This window comes from Diadema setosum, chromosome 17, assembly GCF_964275005.1.
Source record: "Diadema setosum chromosome 17, eeDiaSeto1, whole genome shotgun sequence".
Lineage (NCBI taxonomy): Eukaryota > Metazoa > Echinodermata > Echinoidea > Diadematoida > Diadematidae > Diadema > Diadema setosum.
This window is the reverse complement of record NC_092701.1, coordinates 21,120,514-21,139,304: the sequence shown is the minus strand read 5'-3', so window position 1 is coordinate 21,139,304 and position 18,791 is coordinate 21,120,514. Positions and strand designations below refer to the sequence as shown.

Genomic DNA, 18,791 nt, shown 5'->3' with positions numbered 1-18,791 from the left:
ACACTGACCTTGAGAAAAAAGACTGAACACTGTGTGCGAGCAGGGGAAGGAAAGAAATATTCTTTTCACACCTCCCTGTGGTCAAGTGGTGTGGTACAATCCTAATACACGTATAAACTTTGATATATCATTATCATACGCTCTCACTGTTCACGTGAAGACTACCCCGGTAAACCATGAATCATCGAATCATATTGATTGTCAAGAGCTGTCTGTCCAAAATCCCTTTAATCTGATGCTTTTTTTTTTCTTTCTGAGGAGAAATGCTAAGATGTTTCACGTCAACCGGAAGTGATCTCCCCGCGCCCCTCTTTGACTCGCACGTCAACAGGTGGGTTGACGACGCAAGGCAAGTCTCGTGTGATGAAGTCTTGGGAATACCCAATCTCACCAGGTATGTACCACGGACTGACAGGACTGATAGACAAGCAGTTTGCCTTTAAAGGGATGATGCAGTTTTGGTTGAGATGGGGGATCCAGATTTTACGGGATTTCTTTGCGAGATAATTAGCAACCATTTGTGAAATATCAAAAAGCATACAACTCTAAGAGGAATTCAAAGCTGATTTCATGAAAATCGGTTTTGTAATGGCTGAGATATCAAAAAATAAAGTAAAACAAGGTGCTCCTAATAAAATGCGAGTCCCATGCACTTTTTATTAGGACCCCCTTTTTGTAATTTTTCGATATCTCAGCCATTTCGAAACCAATTTTCGTCATATAAACTTTGATTTCCTTTTAGAATTGGATGTTCTTAAAACAAAGTGGTCCTAATAAAATGTGGGTCCCACCTTTTATCAGGACTTTTTTGTTTTTCAACATCTCAGGCCATTTCAAAACCAATTTTCGTCAAATAAACTTTGAATTCCTCTTAGAATTGTATGTTCTTTCATATTTCAAAAGAGGTTTCTCAGTATCTCATAAAAAGGTGGAAACCTGAAGCCACATCTCAACCACAAGTTCACCCCCATAAACACGTGGATTGAGTGAATGCAGCAATGTTAGTAGAACACATCAGTGAGAGTTTGAGGAAAATTGGACAACCCGTTCACTAAAAGTTATGAATTTTTGAAGTTTCTGGTCAGTCACTGCTGGCTGAGAAGACTACTATAGCTTGTGATGTCACATTGTGTACAACGATATAAAGAAAACATAAAGAAAATTCAACATATTTTCACTTTTCTCGCATAATAAAAGAACGCATGACTTGCCTCTTTCAGAAGGCAGGGGGAATAATATTATCCTTAACATACGTCAGTGACGAGTCGACGAAATGTGCAATTTTTTCAAAAACTAAGAATACGTGAAATTCTCTTTATATTTTCCTTATATCGTTCTACGCATGTGACATTATACACTATAGTAGTCTTCTCATCCACCAGTGACTGTGCAGACACTTTAAAAATTCATAACTTGTGAACGGATTGTCTGATTTTGCCCAAGCTTTCACTGATGTGTTCTAATAATATTGCTGCATTCACTCATTTGACATGTATATGAAGGTGAACTTGTCCTTTTTAACCCTGAATGAGTATGTGTATAGAACAGTGATTTCCAAGTTCAGAGTGGATGTATCAACGTTATAGGCTCCAGTACGAGAATAACCGTATATTTGTCTATCCTCATGTGTGTGGCAGATGCTGCTTGTTCTTGCCTTCTGCCTTCATTCAGAGTTAGATTAGATACGGCAGTGGTTATAAGCCCATCAAATCCGGCACTAATTAACGAGTACATTGACAAGTGTGTAAGAAAAAGTCGATTCTTGTGCCATCGGGTATCTGCATTTTCACACTTCACACTCTGGATCCCGCCAGCCTAACAGGATGAGGCCTTAACACTGTCAAATTACACCCCACGAAAAGCAGGATAGATAAAAGCACGTACAAAGTCTCACCGGACAGATTCAGTATGAGATGAGGGTAACTGAGAACATTGAAGAGTTGGTACACATACTTGACAGAGGCACAAGTATATAAGTAAAAGATACAGGTGCAGAATAGAGGACCAAGGTTTAAAAAAGTGGCGGTAGAATGGTGAGCGCACGAGATCGTACCAAGTGGATAAGGTGAAGGGTTAAGATCCGTGATTGAGGCTCTTGAAAAGATATACAATATGTATATAGATTAGGATCAGGGTGTAGCTCTATACCTGAAAGTGGAACATTGGAACAAAGACGATTTAGGATAATGAGAAGGGTAAAACAAAGTATAGTTAAAGAGAGAGAAAAAAATACACAAATTCTTCTCGTTACTGATTGAGCCCCGTCCATAACCAGCGTTGCCATGACAACAGAGTAAGACAGCAAGAGCTCTCTAACTAATCATCAAGATATCACTTTCTATTTTCTCAGTGGTTTGCAATAAATTCATAACAGAAATACCGCTCGAGGCATACTGTGTATGCAGATGAGAGTAAGTGATTCGACTTTCGAAATTACATCATATAATTCGAGTTTTTGCACGCTCCTTCATCCACTACGAACCGGGTCAACTACAGCAGCAATGGCAATGCCGAAAGGCCTCTTGTTTCTTCCTCTGATAGTAGTGATCGATTCCAGGTAAAATGATAAACTTTAATCGAACATGTATACATCCGTAATCGAAGGGACTCGCTTTGGCACACACTTCCTCATACGTCGGTGTTTACTAACAGATTTTCTGAGTGTTGCATATGAATTATTAGTTCACTTACCACACGATAGGCTGAAGATTTATCAAACGGTCAATTTGCAAAGGGTGTTCTTATCGCATGTCAGCACACGCTATCAAGGAGTGGCATTGGGGTAGTGAAATTCAGACACACCTGCACAAATGCGAAGCTATGTGCTTACGTTTCCATGGTAACATCGGACGCAAAGGACTTGGTACCTTCACCCTGTAAATTTGTCTTCTTATTTATACAGATCGTGAATTATACCTGCGTCATTATCTTTTATGTTTTTTCGATACATTAAAGTAAAAGTAGATGACCACGTTTCGTTCCACTTTCCCTCCACTAGAGCTGACACTGCTGGATCTAGTTAAAAGCCGTATATAAATATAAATAGGCTTTCTTTTACGTTTGTTTGTTTTAGTGTTTTCCCTTTACAGACAGAGGGTATGAGTCGACTCCAGAGATGTTTGGCTTCTGAACCACATGACGCACATTCGAACCTGTTTCACTTGCTTGCCAGCGTAGTTCAGGGCAGAAGGGGAGAAAGAGAGACCGGGGGGGGGGGGGGGGGGTCAGGAGGAGGATTGGCGGAAATGTGACAAGCGGAAGCAGTTGATTAGAGGGAATAGGGCGCAACTGTGGCAGGTCTCTTCTTGTATTCAGAGAGCCCGATGAAGATGGGAAGATAGACGAAGGGGAATTCGAAAGGGGCCCATCCATCCTATAGGTACAATGCATCATGGCTTTCTATTGCCACAGGCATGACAGGCAAGCGGATTGTAAAGGTGCTATTAAAGGCATGTAGCGACTGGCACAACAAAGTTCATCTTCATCTCTTCTCTTTATCATATTTAAAGAATATGATAGAAGCCCACACATTGAATGTATGACAACATGCCTGGTGCCAAATGACGGTGTCCAAACGTACCATATATAGCATCATATCTTCTCAGAGAATAATAAAGTTTGATTTAGTTGTGATGACTTCAGAGCATTAAAAGAGACTTCCTAAACTTGGTAATACACTGTACTTTGTTCCCATCAATCACACTTCCCTGCATGATGTTCGAAGATGATTTTTGATGCACGTTCTCTGGAGCATACGAGCATTATTAGACGTTATTCGACCAGCCTACGAGGATAATTTCAAAGCCAGAAAAGAGACCCTGGATACATTCAGGAAAACATACACTGAATTGTATCGATTATGCACAGAAATGTTTAGCCATCTCACTCAAAGAAACAAACAAGAATGCTTTAGGAATGTAAACCTCTGCTACATGCATGTATTGTATTCGGAGCCTTGTTCAAGAAAAGAATATGACAGCATATACAATGTATAATCATATGTTAAAAAAAGCGAGAAAGAGTCCACTCGATGACTGACAAGTCAACATGATTTTTTTTTCCCCAAAATAAGGATTTACGGTTTTAGATTATTTCCAGAGAGTCGGAAAGCCTTCCAAACTTTCAATTTAATACTCGTAAGTCGTGCCAAAGTGCCACATTAAAAAAGACAAGGGCTATAATTACGAGAAACCCGCGGGTGTCATTTTCGTTCAGATAAACAAGTAAACATTTATAGAGGTTGTCGCCTAGGGATGATCAGATCAGCTGTTGTGATTTTTTTTTCTTTCTCTTGAAAGGACAGAACTTGAATTGTCCGTTATTTACTTTTGGACCTTCCGGCGTTCTTTCACAGCAAACAGTGCCAAACTTTTCGCGTGTATACCGTCCACATTACAGGAACAAGCAGTGTTAGCTTATCCCCATTCATAACAAAATAGGAGCCCCTTTCTTATTGCTCTGGGTCCGGGCTCTGGCTCCAGCCATGTGTATCGCCATGATCACTGATAGCGTAGGTTAAAGCATTCGTCAGCAGTTTGATCAGGGGCTAGACCAGGTTTGGTCCGGACCAAGGCTAAGCAATATACAGACGGGTATCTAGCGTTCAGACCAGGACCGAGTCCTTGGTTTCGGCACTGTGACTCCTACAAGCGTGGGTTAGACCCCATTAGATTTGGTCTAGTGCTAGCGCTACAGTATCTTGTTCGTCAAAGTCCTGCGTTTGAGAATACAGTGTATTTCATTTCACTATAGCGTACCAAACATTTTACACTAATTGTAGCAGGAAATATCAGTATTGTTTTAGAATGATTATCGGTAGGCGTAACGAAATAGATCCAGGCAACAGCATAATATGATGCGATAGTGAAATATAATCGTGGAAGACATCAGTCTCTTTTTGACCAAAAAAAAAAAAAAAAAGAAGAAGAAAGAATCTAGATTTAAGAAAAAGAGGACAAAAAATGTTCACCTTCCCAGCAGTCATGCTCCCACATCACTTTATCTTCCGGGTCATCGTCCACCATTTTCCACTGCGGCTCCTTCTCACTCTTCCTCTCCTCATGCCGACGTGTCAGGTGACTTTCTAAGTCCTAAAAAGAAAACAAAAAGACAAAAGACGTGGATTGTCATCATCGGGCAGCAACATTACTTATACATCCCGAACTTCCTGCATAATATACAGCGAGTTAGAACAACTGCAAAACTTCATGAATATTGCGTGTGATAATTATGTTTTCAATTTTGATTTGATTTGATTTGATTCGATTTTGATTTTATTTCTGAATTTCTTTTTTTTTTACATAAATGAAATACAAAGTCAATTGTACGAACTAATTGAGCAGAGTATAATTTGAATCTGACAGTTAAAACAAATAAAGGATTAATTCAAATATCCATTATTTCTTTTTTCTGACACAATGCAAAATGAAAATAAACAAGTTCTTTCGTGCATACATTTATGCAAACATAAGATACATCATATCTATTCATACTAGTACTGTGTATACGTAAATTCATACTAGTATACGTTAAAACGTACAAGCAAGAATACTTAAGTCATACACACATATGTATATCATGTATGTACACGATCATATTATCATGTATCTTTCTCTCTCTCTCTTTCTCTCTCCCCTCTCTCTACGCACACGCACAAAACAATGCTGTTTATAATTTCTTATAGGCACCTTTAAGTTTGACGGATAGCCGGATTAAAAAAAAAATTGAAAGAGAACGGAATTGATTCTTTTCCGCTGTTTTGCAGAGATCATGGAATAATATGATTTTCATATTTCCTAAAAAAAAGATGATACTTGACAATCCCTAATTAATCTTACATCGATCACGTGCCCCTCGTATTACTATCCGACACGCACTATCTCGCGCGTACACGCAATGTCATTGATAAACATCACGTACGAAGTATCAAGGATCCGCTAATCCTCATCCCTCATCGACGCACATTAATGTTGCGGGATTGCCGAATTAATGAGACTGCGATCTGCGCATGCGCGCAAGAGGTAATATCAGATCAGCCACAAATCCGCATTGATTGCGTCTGTTGAGTGACGCGCTGCTTTTTGCGAAATATTTGCTGTTCTGCACTCAGAAATATTGTGCCGACTTCACAGACTATTATACATGAAAAAGATGGACTAGATGTTTTGTCAGCCGACATTAATGAAGAGCACAAATCATTTACAAGGCGACTAAGATAGTATATTTATATAGGCCTACTTCATGGAGGCAAAAACGGACATTTAACTGTCGATATCTCAGAAAATAGTATAAAATAACAACATGCTCCGAAGACTGGCTAATATAACTATTCAAGAAAATTATTTTGATGAAATGACTAAAATGATAAGTTGTTGTTTGTTGTATGAAATACGGTTTAAAAATCACCATCATTCTCAGTGGTATATTGCAGTTAGTCGGTGTGTCGATTTACTGCATGGAACAAACATAACACATTAGAAATGTAACAATAAAAGAAGATCATGAATTGGCAATGTAAAGAGACATTACAACTAAACTTAAAACAAAAGAAGGGCGTATTTACAACCCTTACTAAAAAGATCGAACAAAAAAGATGAGGAACATGGCGAGACGTGATGAATGAATGGCAAGCCATTTTTCAGAACGCTTGTTACTTACTGAATGACTGCCGAGTCTCAATTGGAAATAGACTATGCCTGTTAATATGTTTAGGTGCTAAATTATTCGTCGAGATTTGAAAAAAAAAATATATATATATATGGGCAGTCATATCAGACATTAGAAAGTTTTCGTTGAAAAGAAGGATGGGGGGGGGGGGAGGGAGGTTGGAGGTGATTCTACATGGCGCACGCCGTTGCCTGCGGTCCGAACTACCGACCTATTTATTTCTATACCTTGAGAAACGAAAGTGATGTACTTTCAAATAATTTTATCTTTTTCTCTAGCTATATCCCATGTGCGCGTGTGTGTACAAACATACAGGTTTGTGTAACTTCGTGTGTACCATTCACACAGTCACAAAACAAGACAATAAATAAGAAAATTAAAACAAAAGAAAGTAAAAGACTGGATTGCAGTAACGAGAAATAGAGAAAGAAAGTGATGATATATGACGGGAACATGATGAAACAAAAACTCTAGAATACAGATAAGAATGAAATGCATCCGTATGCCTAAATCTCAGGCGATTAAGATTGAGCAGCACAAAGGCAGGTAAAGCCTTTTTAAAGGAAATGCAGAATTAGAGTGTAATTCCCCGAATCATCAGTATAGCGACGGATAATGGTGTAGACGTCTTAAGCACCGTTGTCATGGTAACTACGCTCTGGCGCTACTCAGCGAGGCACGGCCCTAAGCGAGGCTGTTCCCCTTCCCGTAACTTGACGGCATCAGTGCCGACTGATGGTTCGAATACCGTACATAGAAACGCGCAACAACCTCACTAACCATTGCAATGAGACTTTCATATTACATTTGGGGGAACAGTGGGATTACACATGGAAGTAGATAGTAACTATCCATCTCGGCTTAAACATAGATCTATACAGACGTGAGAAGAATTATTCCCGTCTGCATACCTGTACGTGTTGTGAGCTGGCGCGTTTAGGGGGTCTGGTATCGATCTATCTGGAACTAGTAATTAGGTTATTCATCCTGTTCTATTGTGAATAATTATAAAGCTTAGCGATTCTTTAAAAAATTTTGGAAATACGGGGGAGAGTTTTGACCATAAATAACCCAGCCTTGGTGTTGGATAATGGAAGTCTTACTCATTTTTTTAGCACGATACCTAATAGCTATTGCCTGCGTCACCACATGCCAGTTGGCAAGCATACTCCAAAGGGTCTCTGTGCACTTCATGGCAAGGTCAAACAATTAACAAAAATAAAACCCAGAACAAAGGGACATAAAAGATAACAATTCTAAGAGTAGGCCTAGCCATAGCCACGACCTGCGAGAAAACATAGAAGCAAACAACGAAACAAAGAAACAAGCAAGAAAACAAACAAACAAACAAACAAACAAACAAACAAACAAACAATCAAGCAGGATAAGACATCTTGTGATCAACTGCATTTTTATGTATTTCAAATATTTTTCATACCTTATACGTGACCTGAAATGAGTACGGAGGATTAGCGTTGGATGTTGTGTTACAACAATAGCAGCAGGGTGCTTGCATTGAGGGAACAGGATTTAGGCCTGATTAACCCATAAACCAGCAAGGATGTACGCCACTCCTATACAGTCTTTAGCACATGCCGATGCGTGAAACGAAGTTTCAGGGCAGTGCATAGCCGTCACTTGTCAAGCAAATTAAAGCGCATATTCTGAAAAAGGACAAGGGTGCAAACAGTTACCTCTGTATTGGAGATTATGCACTCTAATTTGTTGTCGTTGTTGTTATTATTATTATGCATTAATAACATCTCTGGTAAAAAAAAAAAAATATATATATATATATAGGTAGCCTAATACATAACATTATGTCTCCTTTGACTTCGCCAGCTTAGCGTATAACACTGGCATTCCGGAAAGCATCATTTACTTGCAAAAGATGGCCCATCAAAATGTTCTTCACTGTTATTAAGATGGAAAATGACTAATTGCATGAAGTTCTAAAAGATGATGATGAAGAAAAAAAGAAGAAAAAGAAGAAGGAGGAGAAGGAGGAGAAGGAGGAGAAGGAGGAGGAGGAAGAGGAGGAGAAGAAGAAGTAGAAGAAGAAGAGGAAATATTGGGCATAATGTTCGGCAAAGAGAGCCTATAACCGTGCACCTGTGAATAATGCCTGAACAATCCTCGTATGTCTGTGCATGTTCTTGAACTACATTGTACGTGCATGCGTACTTGCAAAGTGCTGCAAACAGACACTGTTATTGGTTTGCAAGATGGTGAGATGATGCAAAGAGTCTGTAAAGGAAGTACAGTGCTGATCCGATCTCGGCGGACCGGCGACATATCGAGCGTTACTATGGAGGGATATCAAAGTCAATATTCATGCCACGATCAAGTTCACTTCAGCACATAGAGTGGATAAAATAAACAACAGTACATGTAAAGTGAAAGTTTAATGAAAATCGGTCAAGTTTAATACAGAAAAGTTCAGGAATCTTGAACTTTCATATATTTCCTCCTAGAGCAGCGATATTAATTGTTTACAGTGACTGTCCATAAATCGCATGTCACGGCCGTAGAATTATGCCACTGACTTGTTCACCAATTTCACTGGGCGTTTTTTTTTTTCCTGACATAAAATTCAGGAGAAAGCTATTATACATTATTAAATCAAATAATTGTCTAGAATAGTGACAACAAAGCAATAATACTGTAGGTAAAAAGGACACTTTGTAATAAATTCATGGACAAACTATAGGAAGAATTGTGAGGAGATGGCATCATCATTTTGTATAGATAATAATTTTTTCAGGACGTCATCACCGATGTCACTGATTTGGACAAACATATGAAACGCTCGAAGTCCATCAATTTTTCTATTTGGGGATGATTTGTCCATTAATGTGCAAGTAAAGATGTATAAATATAGGGCTTTTTACACTTGTGTTTCTTAACCCCGGACTTTCTCTGACCCAGGACTATCGTTAGTCCCGTACCAATTTTTTCAGCTTTTTACACTCGCCAATTAGTCCCGTACTATCTCTTGTCCGGGGCTAAGGAGAAAACTGACCTTTTTACACTCGTCTTTCTTAGCCCCGGACTTTCCAAACCACATGAATATTCATAATTACGCTGTGTACTGTACACGTACACGCACGCACCGGCAGCACTTGATTACCTCGTTTCTGATTGGTCAGTGAGGGTCGCACTTCGTCTCCGTCGCTTAGCCCAGGATTATTTTTTCGTTCTGTTTACACTCACTTGCTTGGCACCGCAATTGCGGTGCTAGCACCGCAATTGCGGTGCTAACCCCTGCTATTTTGCAGGGCCAGATAGTACCGTACTATCGGTGGGGCTAGCCCACTTTGGCAAAAACGAGTGTAAACAGAAAGTGGGCTAAGGATAGTCCCGTACTATCGGTGGGGCTAAGGCCCCCCCTTAGCCCCACCGATAGTCCGGGGCTAAGCAAAAATTTACAAGTGTAAAAAGCCCTTACATCTGCACTGACAGATCTGGAACAGTAACATTTCTCGTGTTGACATTCTGTCGACTTTGTCTTCAGAAAAACTCGACAGACCCCAGGGGAGAATTGTGTCTAGACTTGAATGACGAACATTCCATGACGTCATCGGGCGCCTGCGTGCGCATCATTGCATAACAGTGAAAAGACAACTTACAAACAAGACTCGCCTCTTTTCCAGTCAAGCGACAGACATAATCATGACAAATCCCAACTCTAGGTTAGAATGCATGAGATGAAGATTGTGACATGAAAATAGAAATCGGGAAAAACTAGTGGCAATATCCTGGACAGACGGCAGGATTTTACACTGTTTGAAACAAAGGAAATCATTCGAATTTTGTCTGACTTTGAAAGCATGCTAGTTTCGTAGACATAATTTGCTATCTGCATATTGAGGTATACATGGTATACAGTACGAATAGACTGACGATAATTTGTTTTCCTTTCAAAGTTTAATACGCTTTAAATACACAGCGAATGGCACAATATTAAATGTTGGAAATGTCATCATGTTTACACGGAGGAATGTTTTCCTGAAAGTCTGAACGAAGCAGAACGAATTATTCTCACCCCACCATTATTTTCCCAACCTAGCTGAGAAATTTTTGTGTGTTTCTCACACAATACAACGGCAGTATATAAGTAAGACTCGCTAGCCTGTGATAGTTATGTGTAAGTGTAGTAACTGCACACTGTTTGACATTCAATGTGATCAAATAATTAACTTACAAAGATTTTCTTTTCTTTTCGGAAAGAATAGTAAGACTGTGCATTTTTTTTTCGATATACAATAAACAAGTAGCTTTGTGTGTCACAGTGTCTAGGTCTGCATACTATAGTAGCCGTAACTCTAAAATCGATGTCACATTGAACTTTTTAAAGATCGGGGAAAAGATCTTAGCAGTCTGTAGATGTATATAGGAATATGCTAAAAAGTTATATTGATTGGACTGCTGCCTATATCACCCCAAAAAATGGTTTATCCAACCAACTATCCGTTCAAAGTATACATAATAATTTTGTTCTGAATAAACACCGTTGTCAGCTGTGTGTCCCGTTCTTTTTATCTAAACTGTCATGACTGTTCTAAGACTTATCCAAATATACATTCTTGCAAGACTTTTAGTTCGTTTTGTTTAAAATCAGTAGACAGATTCGGCAAATCTGCAGACACGTGTATCCACGGTGGAAATGCGCGCCAAAAATAAAATGCCTGAGTTGGCGGGGGTGAATGGGTGCTGGCTATTTGGCGTCGTCAAGGAATTGCGATACGGATCATGGACACGGGATATGTTTTTAAATATTACCAGCTGGGCATACACAGCAAAGGGAAAACTCGTGATTTGGCTTGGCGAGGGCGTTGTGGACATCAAAAGTTAAAAGCCAAAAATTAGAACGGTCAAAAAACTCTGTATGATATTCCAAGAGCGACCATCCGGAAAATATCGGAAAACGGGCAAAATGCCAGTGGGCCATGAACAAATGCCCATTTCGGAGAGTGATTTGCAGCAACTGCAACTTACAACAAACATTTTCACGATATCGACAGCAAGGGCGCAACTGTTAAAAACACCTGCAAACATTTCAGGCGTTATACCTTCATCGGAAACTGATGTAGCTCCACAGCTATAATTAAACCTGTGATTTGTGCGAAAGGCCCGAAAACGTGAGACGAAGACAGGACAGTTTATCTACAGTCATTTTGACAAATTGGAAGAGTCAAAAGCTGTAGTTTACACCTTTTTCTTAATATACTGGAATAAAATAAGATCTTGGATGATATAGAAGTTAAAATGCTACCCATGCACGTTCATGTTGACTGTAACAAACACACAAAGTTTGAATGTAAGTATCCTAAAAATCCTGTCAAGAATGAAAAAAACTTGGGAAATTGAAAAGTTTATGTGTTTTTCCAAAACACTAGTGTTGGTCGCAGACACGTAATTTCTGTAAATGAGTTCGAAAGATTAAATCTATGTTTGTTCGCATGAACGGTGTTTTCCAGACGTCATTTTCAACTAATCATACCGTCGTATGGAACCGTTTTATATCCATGATGATTTCGGGAGTGGAGTTTCTAAATAGCATCATGTTAAGCTTCAAGAATAAAGTTTTTTTTTTTCAGTCCAGTGATAATCAAAGCTGTTCAATTCTGTTTAATTGAATATTTTTTCTTCACGTCATATTGGACAAAAAGCTCCAGGGTTTATTCATATTGCCTATTTGAATCGAGGGGCGTTAATAAAGATCATGTTTAGCAAATAGATGTTTCCATATGCATGACATATAGGATTGAAATCACAATGCGCAAAGTAATGCTTTTGTGGCTCCACACGCTTATCTGCCAAACTCGTTTTACTAATATATTCTAAGCGCATTTGAATTTGAACGGGAGTTGTTTTTTTTTTCTTCTTTTTCGATTTCAGGAATGGATCTTTTCTCAGTTTTTTGTTATGGCGATATTTCGCCTCATCAACATCACATTATGCTACGATTGCAGATTATGATAATTGCAGCAAATGCGACAACAATTAGGAATTTTAACGTCTGGTGTTATTTTTAATTACTTTGCAGATCTTGCCATTAGTAGCGGCAACCGCTGAAGTACAGAAAAGTGCTCCAAGGCACAAACAATGTTACTGCAATTGTTAATGAGTAAAATGCAATGTGAGCTTTGAAGGGGGAGACTATACCACGGCATCAGTAAGCACGATGATATGGCCCTATATGTTTCAGGATATGAGCAGGGGTAACTAGTATACTGCTTGCACCGCAAAGCAAGTGCGGGATATTTCCGCTCATTCCATGTTTGTTCCGATTTCTGACCTCTCAGACGATACTATGCAAACGAGGCAGAACTCTCCAAAGTGATTAGTTTCCATGGAAACGATAAGATCTGCTTTACGTGACACGCCTGCCCCATCTTCAGCTGTGCTGTCACCTAATCTACTAATTCACGGCCAAACCTCAAGGAGAGATGGATGTCTCTTGAGTAAATGGAATGATCACTACAATGCCGATGTGAGACCTCCGAGGGATAATTTCTGCTTTCTAACTGCCTTTTCTTCTCTTTCTGTTTGGGGGAAAAGGGATGAATTACGTTTGCGTCCTGCTCGGTAGAAAATTTGTGCGAAGGATAGTATTTGAAATCTAAGATACTCGTTTAACTTTTGCATGAACTGAGTGACAGAAATGTCGTTCGCACCCTCCGACATCTGTAGTTGGCTGCGAACTCGTGTTTGTCCGAAATTTGAACAATCTAACCTCGTCTTCTCGGAAGAATTGATTGACATACGCGACGATTTTTCATGGCTTCTAAGACTGTCCAGCAGAATGTAGTTGGAACGAAAGCGCAATGACCATGCAAACAAAGTCTCAATAAAATGCAGGGCAAGGCTTTAAATGTCTTTCGAGAATCACCAACAATTACCATGGCGCCACTATTTACTTTCACTCACATCCAGTTTCAAATGGTACAAAAGTTACATACATACATACATACATGTAATCGACTAACGAAACTGGTAAAGAAGGAAGTCTCCCACGCCGCTTACAGAAGTTAATATCTTGTCAATTTCCATGGCATCTCTGTTAGTATAGCTTAACCATGACAATTATTCGTTAAGAGAAAGATTGTGTTTTACGTGGTTTTAAACAGATAAGACAGTGCGATACTGCAGCCACAGATCAGAGCATTGTTAAATTTAGATGAGAATAGAATGTTATTGTGACTGTTAAAATGTGTGAGTTGTATCTACCCCCTTTATAATTTTACAGAGGTACTACGCAATGCAGTCTTAATGTTTTATTGAAGGATGAAGGATGACGGTATATACGACAGAAAGAGAGGAATGCTAAAGAGAGGAGGTTCGTGAATACGAGAGAAGACATGGTGGGGACTAGAGCGTGAAAAGAAAATGAGCAAGAGAGATTGAGATGGAGAACAGCAAGTTACAGTGTGCCAGGGAGCAGCCGAGAGGGATAGGTAGAACAAGTATGAGAATAGGGGAGACATCTTTATGTCGCGAAGGGAACACGCCCACTTTCCTAGTCGCATGACTGTTTTCCGTGGTGCCAAATTTACTTACCGTGAGTGTTACGAACTGCCATTTGCTGTTGGTTTCGTTCATCATCTGTCGTGGCGTGAAGCCGGTGTTGTTGCTGACGTCGATTACCGTGCGGGGACTTCGCTCCAGGATCGGAATGACAATTTCGGCGAAGGCTGAAAATGAAGTCGAGTCAGACAAAGATAAAGGTTTGTTTGTTTGTTCTTTTTTTGTAATTGATTGTACATTTAAAATAGCATTTTCTATCTAAGATCTCAACACACAAATTCACACATACACACACACACACACACACACACACACACACACTAAGGTATACATAACCCTAAAATAGCATGTGAGATATATCTCATCTTTTTTTTCCCGGACAAGCCCCCATCACTGATGGATGAGTGAGTCGCGAAACCCCGGCGGCATCCATAAATCCGCAGTCACCATTGTGACTATGTTTAACCACTCTGGTGTTTTCTTTTGATCTCTCTCTCTCTCTCTCTCTCTGCTGTGCACAATTACAGATACAATCTATACAGCTTTAAATACTTCGTGCTCTCATTGAAAATCTTTCACGTGAGAGTTTTAAATCACGGGGAAAGCACGTGATTGTCACAACAACACTGATATGCATATTATACTGCAATATATCGCAGAGACAGATAAAAAGGAATATCACGTGCATGGCTATAAGGTTTCTCCCCCGCACAATGAAAACCCAAAATTCTGACGCCAGGAGGGAATATCTTACAGGCCGAATGTGCATAACGCCGGAACTAATAAAGAAAATCATTTGACTACAAAAAAAAAAAAAAAAAATTAACATGCTGACTGCCATTACACCATTATCCATAACTTTTGTGACAACATTGTGATTTCAATTGACACAATAATGTTAAATGTAATTCAAAGAAGAAAAGTTAATGAGGCCATCAGCAGCAGCAAAAAGAGAGAGAGAGAATATATAATAAAGAGAAAACTTGCTGTAAACAATCTAACACTTAAATGAATAAAGTATTAGAGATTTTATGATTTATGGGTTTGAACAGTTTGATATACCTTCCCCTTCCAACCCCCCAAAACAAACAAACAAACAAACAAACAAACGCAGAAATCAAGAAAAATGGAAGTTCATTGCCAGTTCGTTGTATATAATAATGATTGTTGTTGCTGCTTATATCACTTCGTGTAATGACGAGGAAATAAATGACTAAAACACGTCAAAAAATAAATGATGCACTTAAAGGAGAAAAATGTAAATAGAATACTTAAACCAACAATGCTAGTTGTAACAGAGTATGTAGTATAATAGTCACTTAATTACGAGTGAAAGTTCATGATATTGTGACGTATCTCTCTCTCTCTCTCTCTCTCTTTCTCACTTGCAAACTTTCTCGTTCTTTATAATGTCTACCTATTAATCTAACGAGTTATTTCTAGATTTAACGACAAAGGGATATCAGCTCCACGGCCCCATCGGTAGCAGGATTAACAAGGATTAACGAAGACCTTGGATAAGACCTATACGTACTGAACAGTGGTTGCCATCACGTTATCCCTAACTCTGCGGTCGGCATGCAATAATATAAGAGATTGCGTGGGCTATTCTTAAAAATTTTTGCAGATTGTTTCACCTGCTTTTTGTCATATTTCTCTTGCCACCGTCCTTTATAGCTTGCCCAAGCTTCATCCCTTTTTATCAGGTACTGCAATGTCATTATGTAGGCCTAGCGAATAGTCATTTCTTTTATAATGAAATCGTATTAAGAGAGTGCATCGCTCGCAATCGACGATTTGGTCGATTTCATGCTACTTTGACGTGTTAGCGCTTGATCCATTGGCAGAAAAGATGAATAAAATAGTAAAACGACAACAAACAAAGAAATAATTATTGATGAAATGCTATTCTCTTCGTATATAGCTTTCGTAGAAATGCGAACATTGTTCAACAAAGCTGTTTGAGGGAAGTCCTCTAATTTGGAACAGTGAAATGCCTCCCTGGCAGTGAGGTTTTGTTGAGGATATCCCGACACTATACATGTCGGATTTGCCCAATTAAAGACAGGGACTTAACTGACTTTATTACAGCAGATATTGGTATATTGGTTCTCTTTTTGTTTTTGTTGTTGTTGTTCCTGCGATACAAAATGCGAAGCATACAGTCCAGTAACTTTGAACTCCACATTGCATAATCCTGGTTGGAAATAGTATGTAGTATACAAATGCTTACACTGTACAGTATGTAAAACGGCGGTTTCATAACATCATATAAAAATTCATGGGTTATCAAAAAGGGATTACATATTTATACGTTTTTTTTTTTCACCCTCTCTTTCTCTCACACTCTTTTCTCTTCACTTAATAATCTCATTAGACACTTTTACCTGCTCGGAGGGACGGGAAGGGGATCAGAATATGCCTCTGTGCCTGTTTTATGCCATTGTTTTGTGCCCAAGATGTGAGTAACATGTTGCTCTACATGCGTCAGATAATAACTAGGGTAATTCGTGGCAAATTGCATCTTGCCGCGGAGTTTTCCCCGTGACTGCAAGTGCACAAGGGCATTATACCAACGGAAAGCCCTGGGAATAACCCTGAATTTACCCCGTAAAAAGAGGGTGGAGGGTTCAACGTAATATGAATAAACCCTTCTTCATATCGGATGTATAGCTTGTGTTATCGCTGTGTTGGGGGAGTTGTGTGTATATCGTCATACCATTTTCGATTGTGTAATTATGTAAAGGCTGTTGCGTTTCCAATGTTCTTCATGCACCCCCTCAACCTTGACCAGCCATTCTTAATTATCTCGTTCAAACACAGTCTTAAGAAAAGTTAATTCATAATTCAACATAGAAATGATAGTATTCGTCCACATAACAATCGACTGTACTCTGCTTATTGTGTTATGATGCAGTGTCCTTTACTTCATAGATTAATTAATATAGTTGGCTATCTATTGATCCTTGACATTGGACTCGACGGCCCCTAAACAATATCAGTCGGCCTGTATTCCAGCCACTTGCAGCTGTTTTGCTGTGAATTGAAAAAGGGGCCCATGTGTTTCGTTACAGCAAACTAAAAACTGCAGCCAATAACTTTGCATTATAACGATATGGGGTGTGATGAAGTTATACTGCATAATGTCTGCATTGCGATTAATCAAATCGTTTGATCGCCGAGCTTGTTGCGGGAATCATTGTGTCATAGTAGAACTTATAATTTTGTTTTTAGTGGGGTGTAAGACCAAGAATGATGGATTTGTAGTTAATGAATGAAACAGTTTGACCCTGTCTGGTGACAATGAGCCACAATTCATGTTGGGTAATCTATAATGAAGCAAGATGCTAAAAGATGAACGGAAGTAAACAGTAGCAAATCATAAAGTCTTCACCAATACGTGTTTTCTCTCCTCCCCTTCTTCCAATAGATGGAATCCCTCGTTAACATGCTACTACAAGAATGTGATTCTACAGCAAAACAAAACAATCTAAAAGGGACAATATAGTTTTCCTAATAAACGCTAACTTTTTTCGTGATTATGCCTCAAGTTTCATAACATAACAACTAACCTTACCCGTGATAGCTAGGCTCTACTATATAATGTTATTTTGATTCAAGGAAAGAAACGAAGAAGGGACTAATTGAGAATAGATACGTTTGTATCACACTCCTATTGATGTTTATGATAGACGCAAGGCTTACCATATTCATCGCCATGTAGCACTCTCCGTAGCGCCAGATGCAGCGGGGTGTCGCCCATGGTGTCTTGGACGGCCGAGTTGGCGCCGAGTCTGATCAGCAGGCGCACGATCTTCTCGTGCCCGGCGGCGCAGGCGATGTGCAGCGGGGTGCGCTGCATCTGATCCCGATGTCGAATCGTGTTGAGGTCGAGCAGGGCGTGCTTTCTGAGGTAGGATTTCACTTTCAGCACCTCCCCTTCTCTGATATACTCCAAGAGTTTCTCTTCGGTCGATTTCCCCATCGTGGAGGATGTCAAAATTCAGTGAGAAAATTCTGGCAAATAGGTCTTTAAAAAAATCAAGGACTGTCGCTCAAAATAATCTGTAGAGCTGACTCTCCGAGCGGACGACGAGTAAGAAGCGATCTTCAATAATGATGGCAGCACCGAGTTTTGTGACGACTTTGCGAGAGCCAGGCAGGCAGTGAGATGAGCTTGCGTGCAAACATTGAGCGACTACATGACATAGAGGGCGTCATTCGAACTCCTCAGACAGTGTCCCAGAGTTCCCATACAAGCGTCTGGTAAAAACCTAGGCCAGCATAAATTTTTCTTGTAGAAGTAACGAGTAGCAAACAAGCTTTCGCAGCTGGTTACGCGTTCGGAGTCACGTTAAAGGTCAATATTAAAAAAAACAACAACAGCACAACAAAAAGCCAGAACAAACGTCATGAGTAATGACCATCACCCCCCCCCCCCCAGCAAAAATTATCTTGCCTTGTTTAGTGGGAATGCATGGGCTCTCATTCCAGTAAGTTGAGTATCTCCCACTCCAACAAGTCATGCTAAATTTCATGCATCTGTATGGACTGAACGTGCAACCCTGGGATTATAGCACATGCATATCTAGAAC

At 39.5% G+C, this 18,791-nt stretch overlaps 1 protein-coding gene across 1 annotated transcript in view; it reads right to left on the bottom strand.

Annotated features, from left to right (window-relative positions):
• The window catches only part of LOC140241058 (NF-kappa-B inhibitor-like protein 1), a 30,285-nt gene extending 12,104 nt beyond the window's left edge, over positions 1–18,181 (bottom strand). The window contains exons 1-3 of the mRNA XM_072320829.1: positions 17,902–18,181; positions 14,230–14,363; positions 4,970–5,090 (exon numbers count right to left, since the gene is read on the bottom strand). Of these exons, the coding sequence (XP_072176930.1) occupies positions 4,970–5,090; positions 14,230–14,363; positions 17,902–18,181 (535 nt within the window). The remainder of the gene's footprint in view (positions 1–4,969; positions 5,091–14,229; positions 14,364–17,901) is intronic.
• Positions 18,182–18,791: the final 610 nt, after the last annotated feature.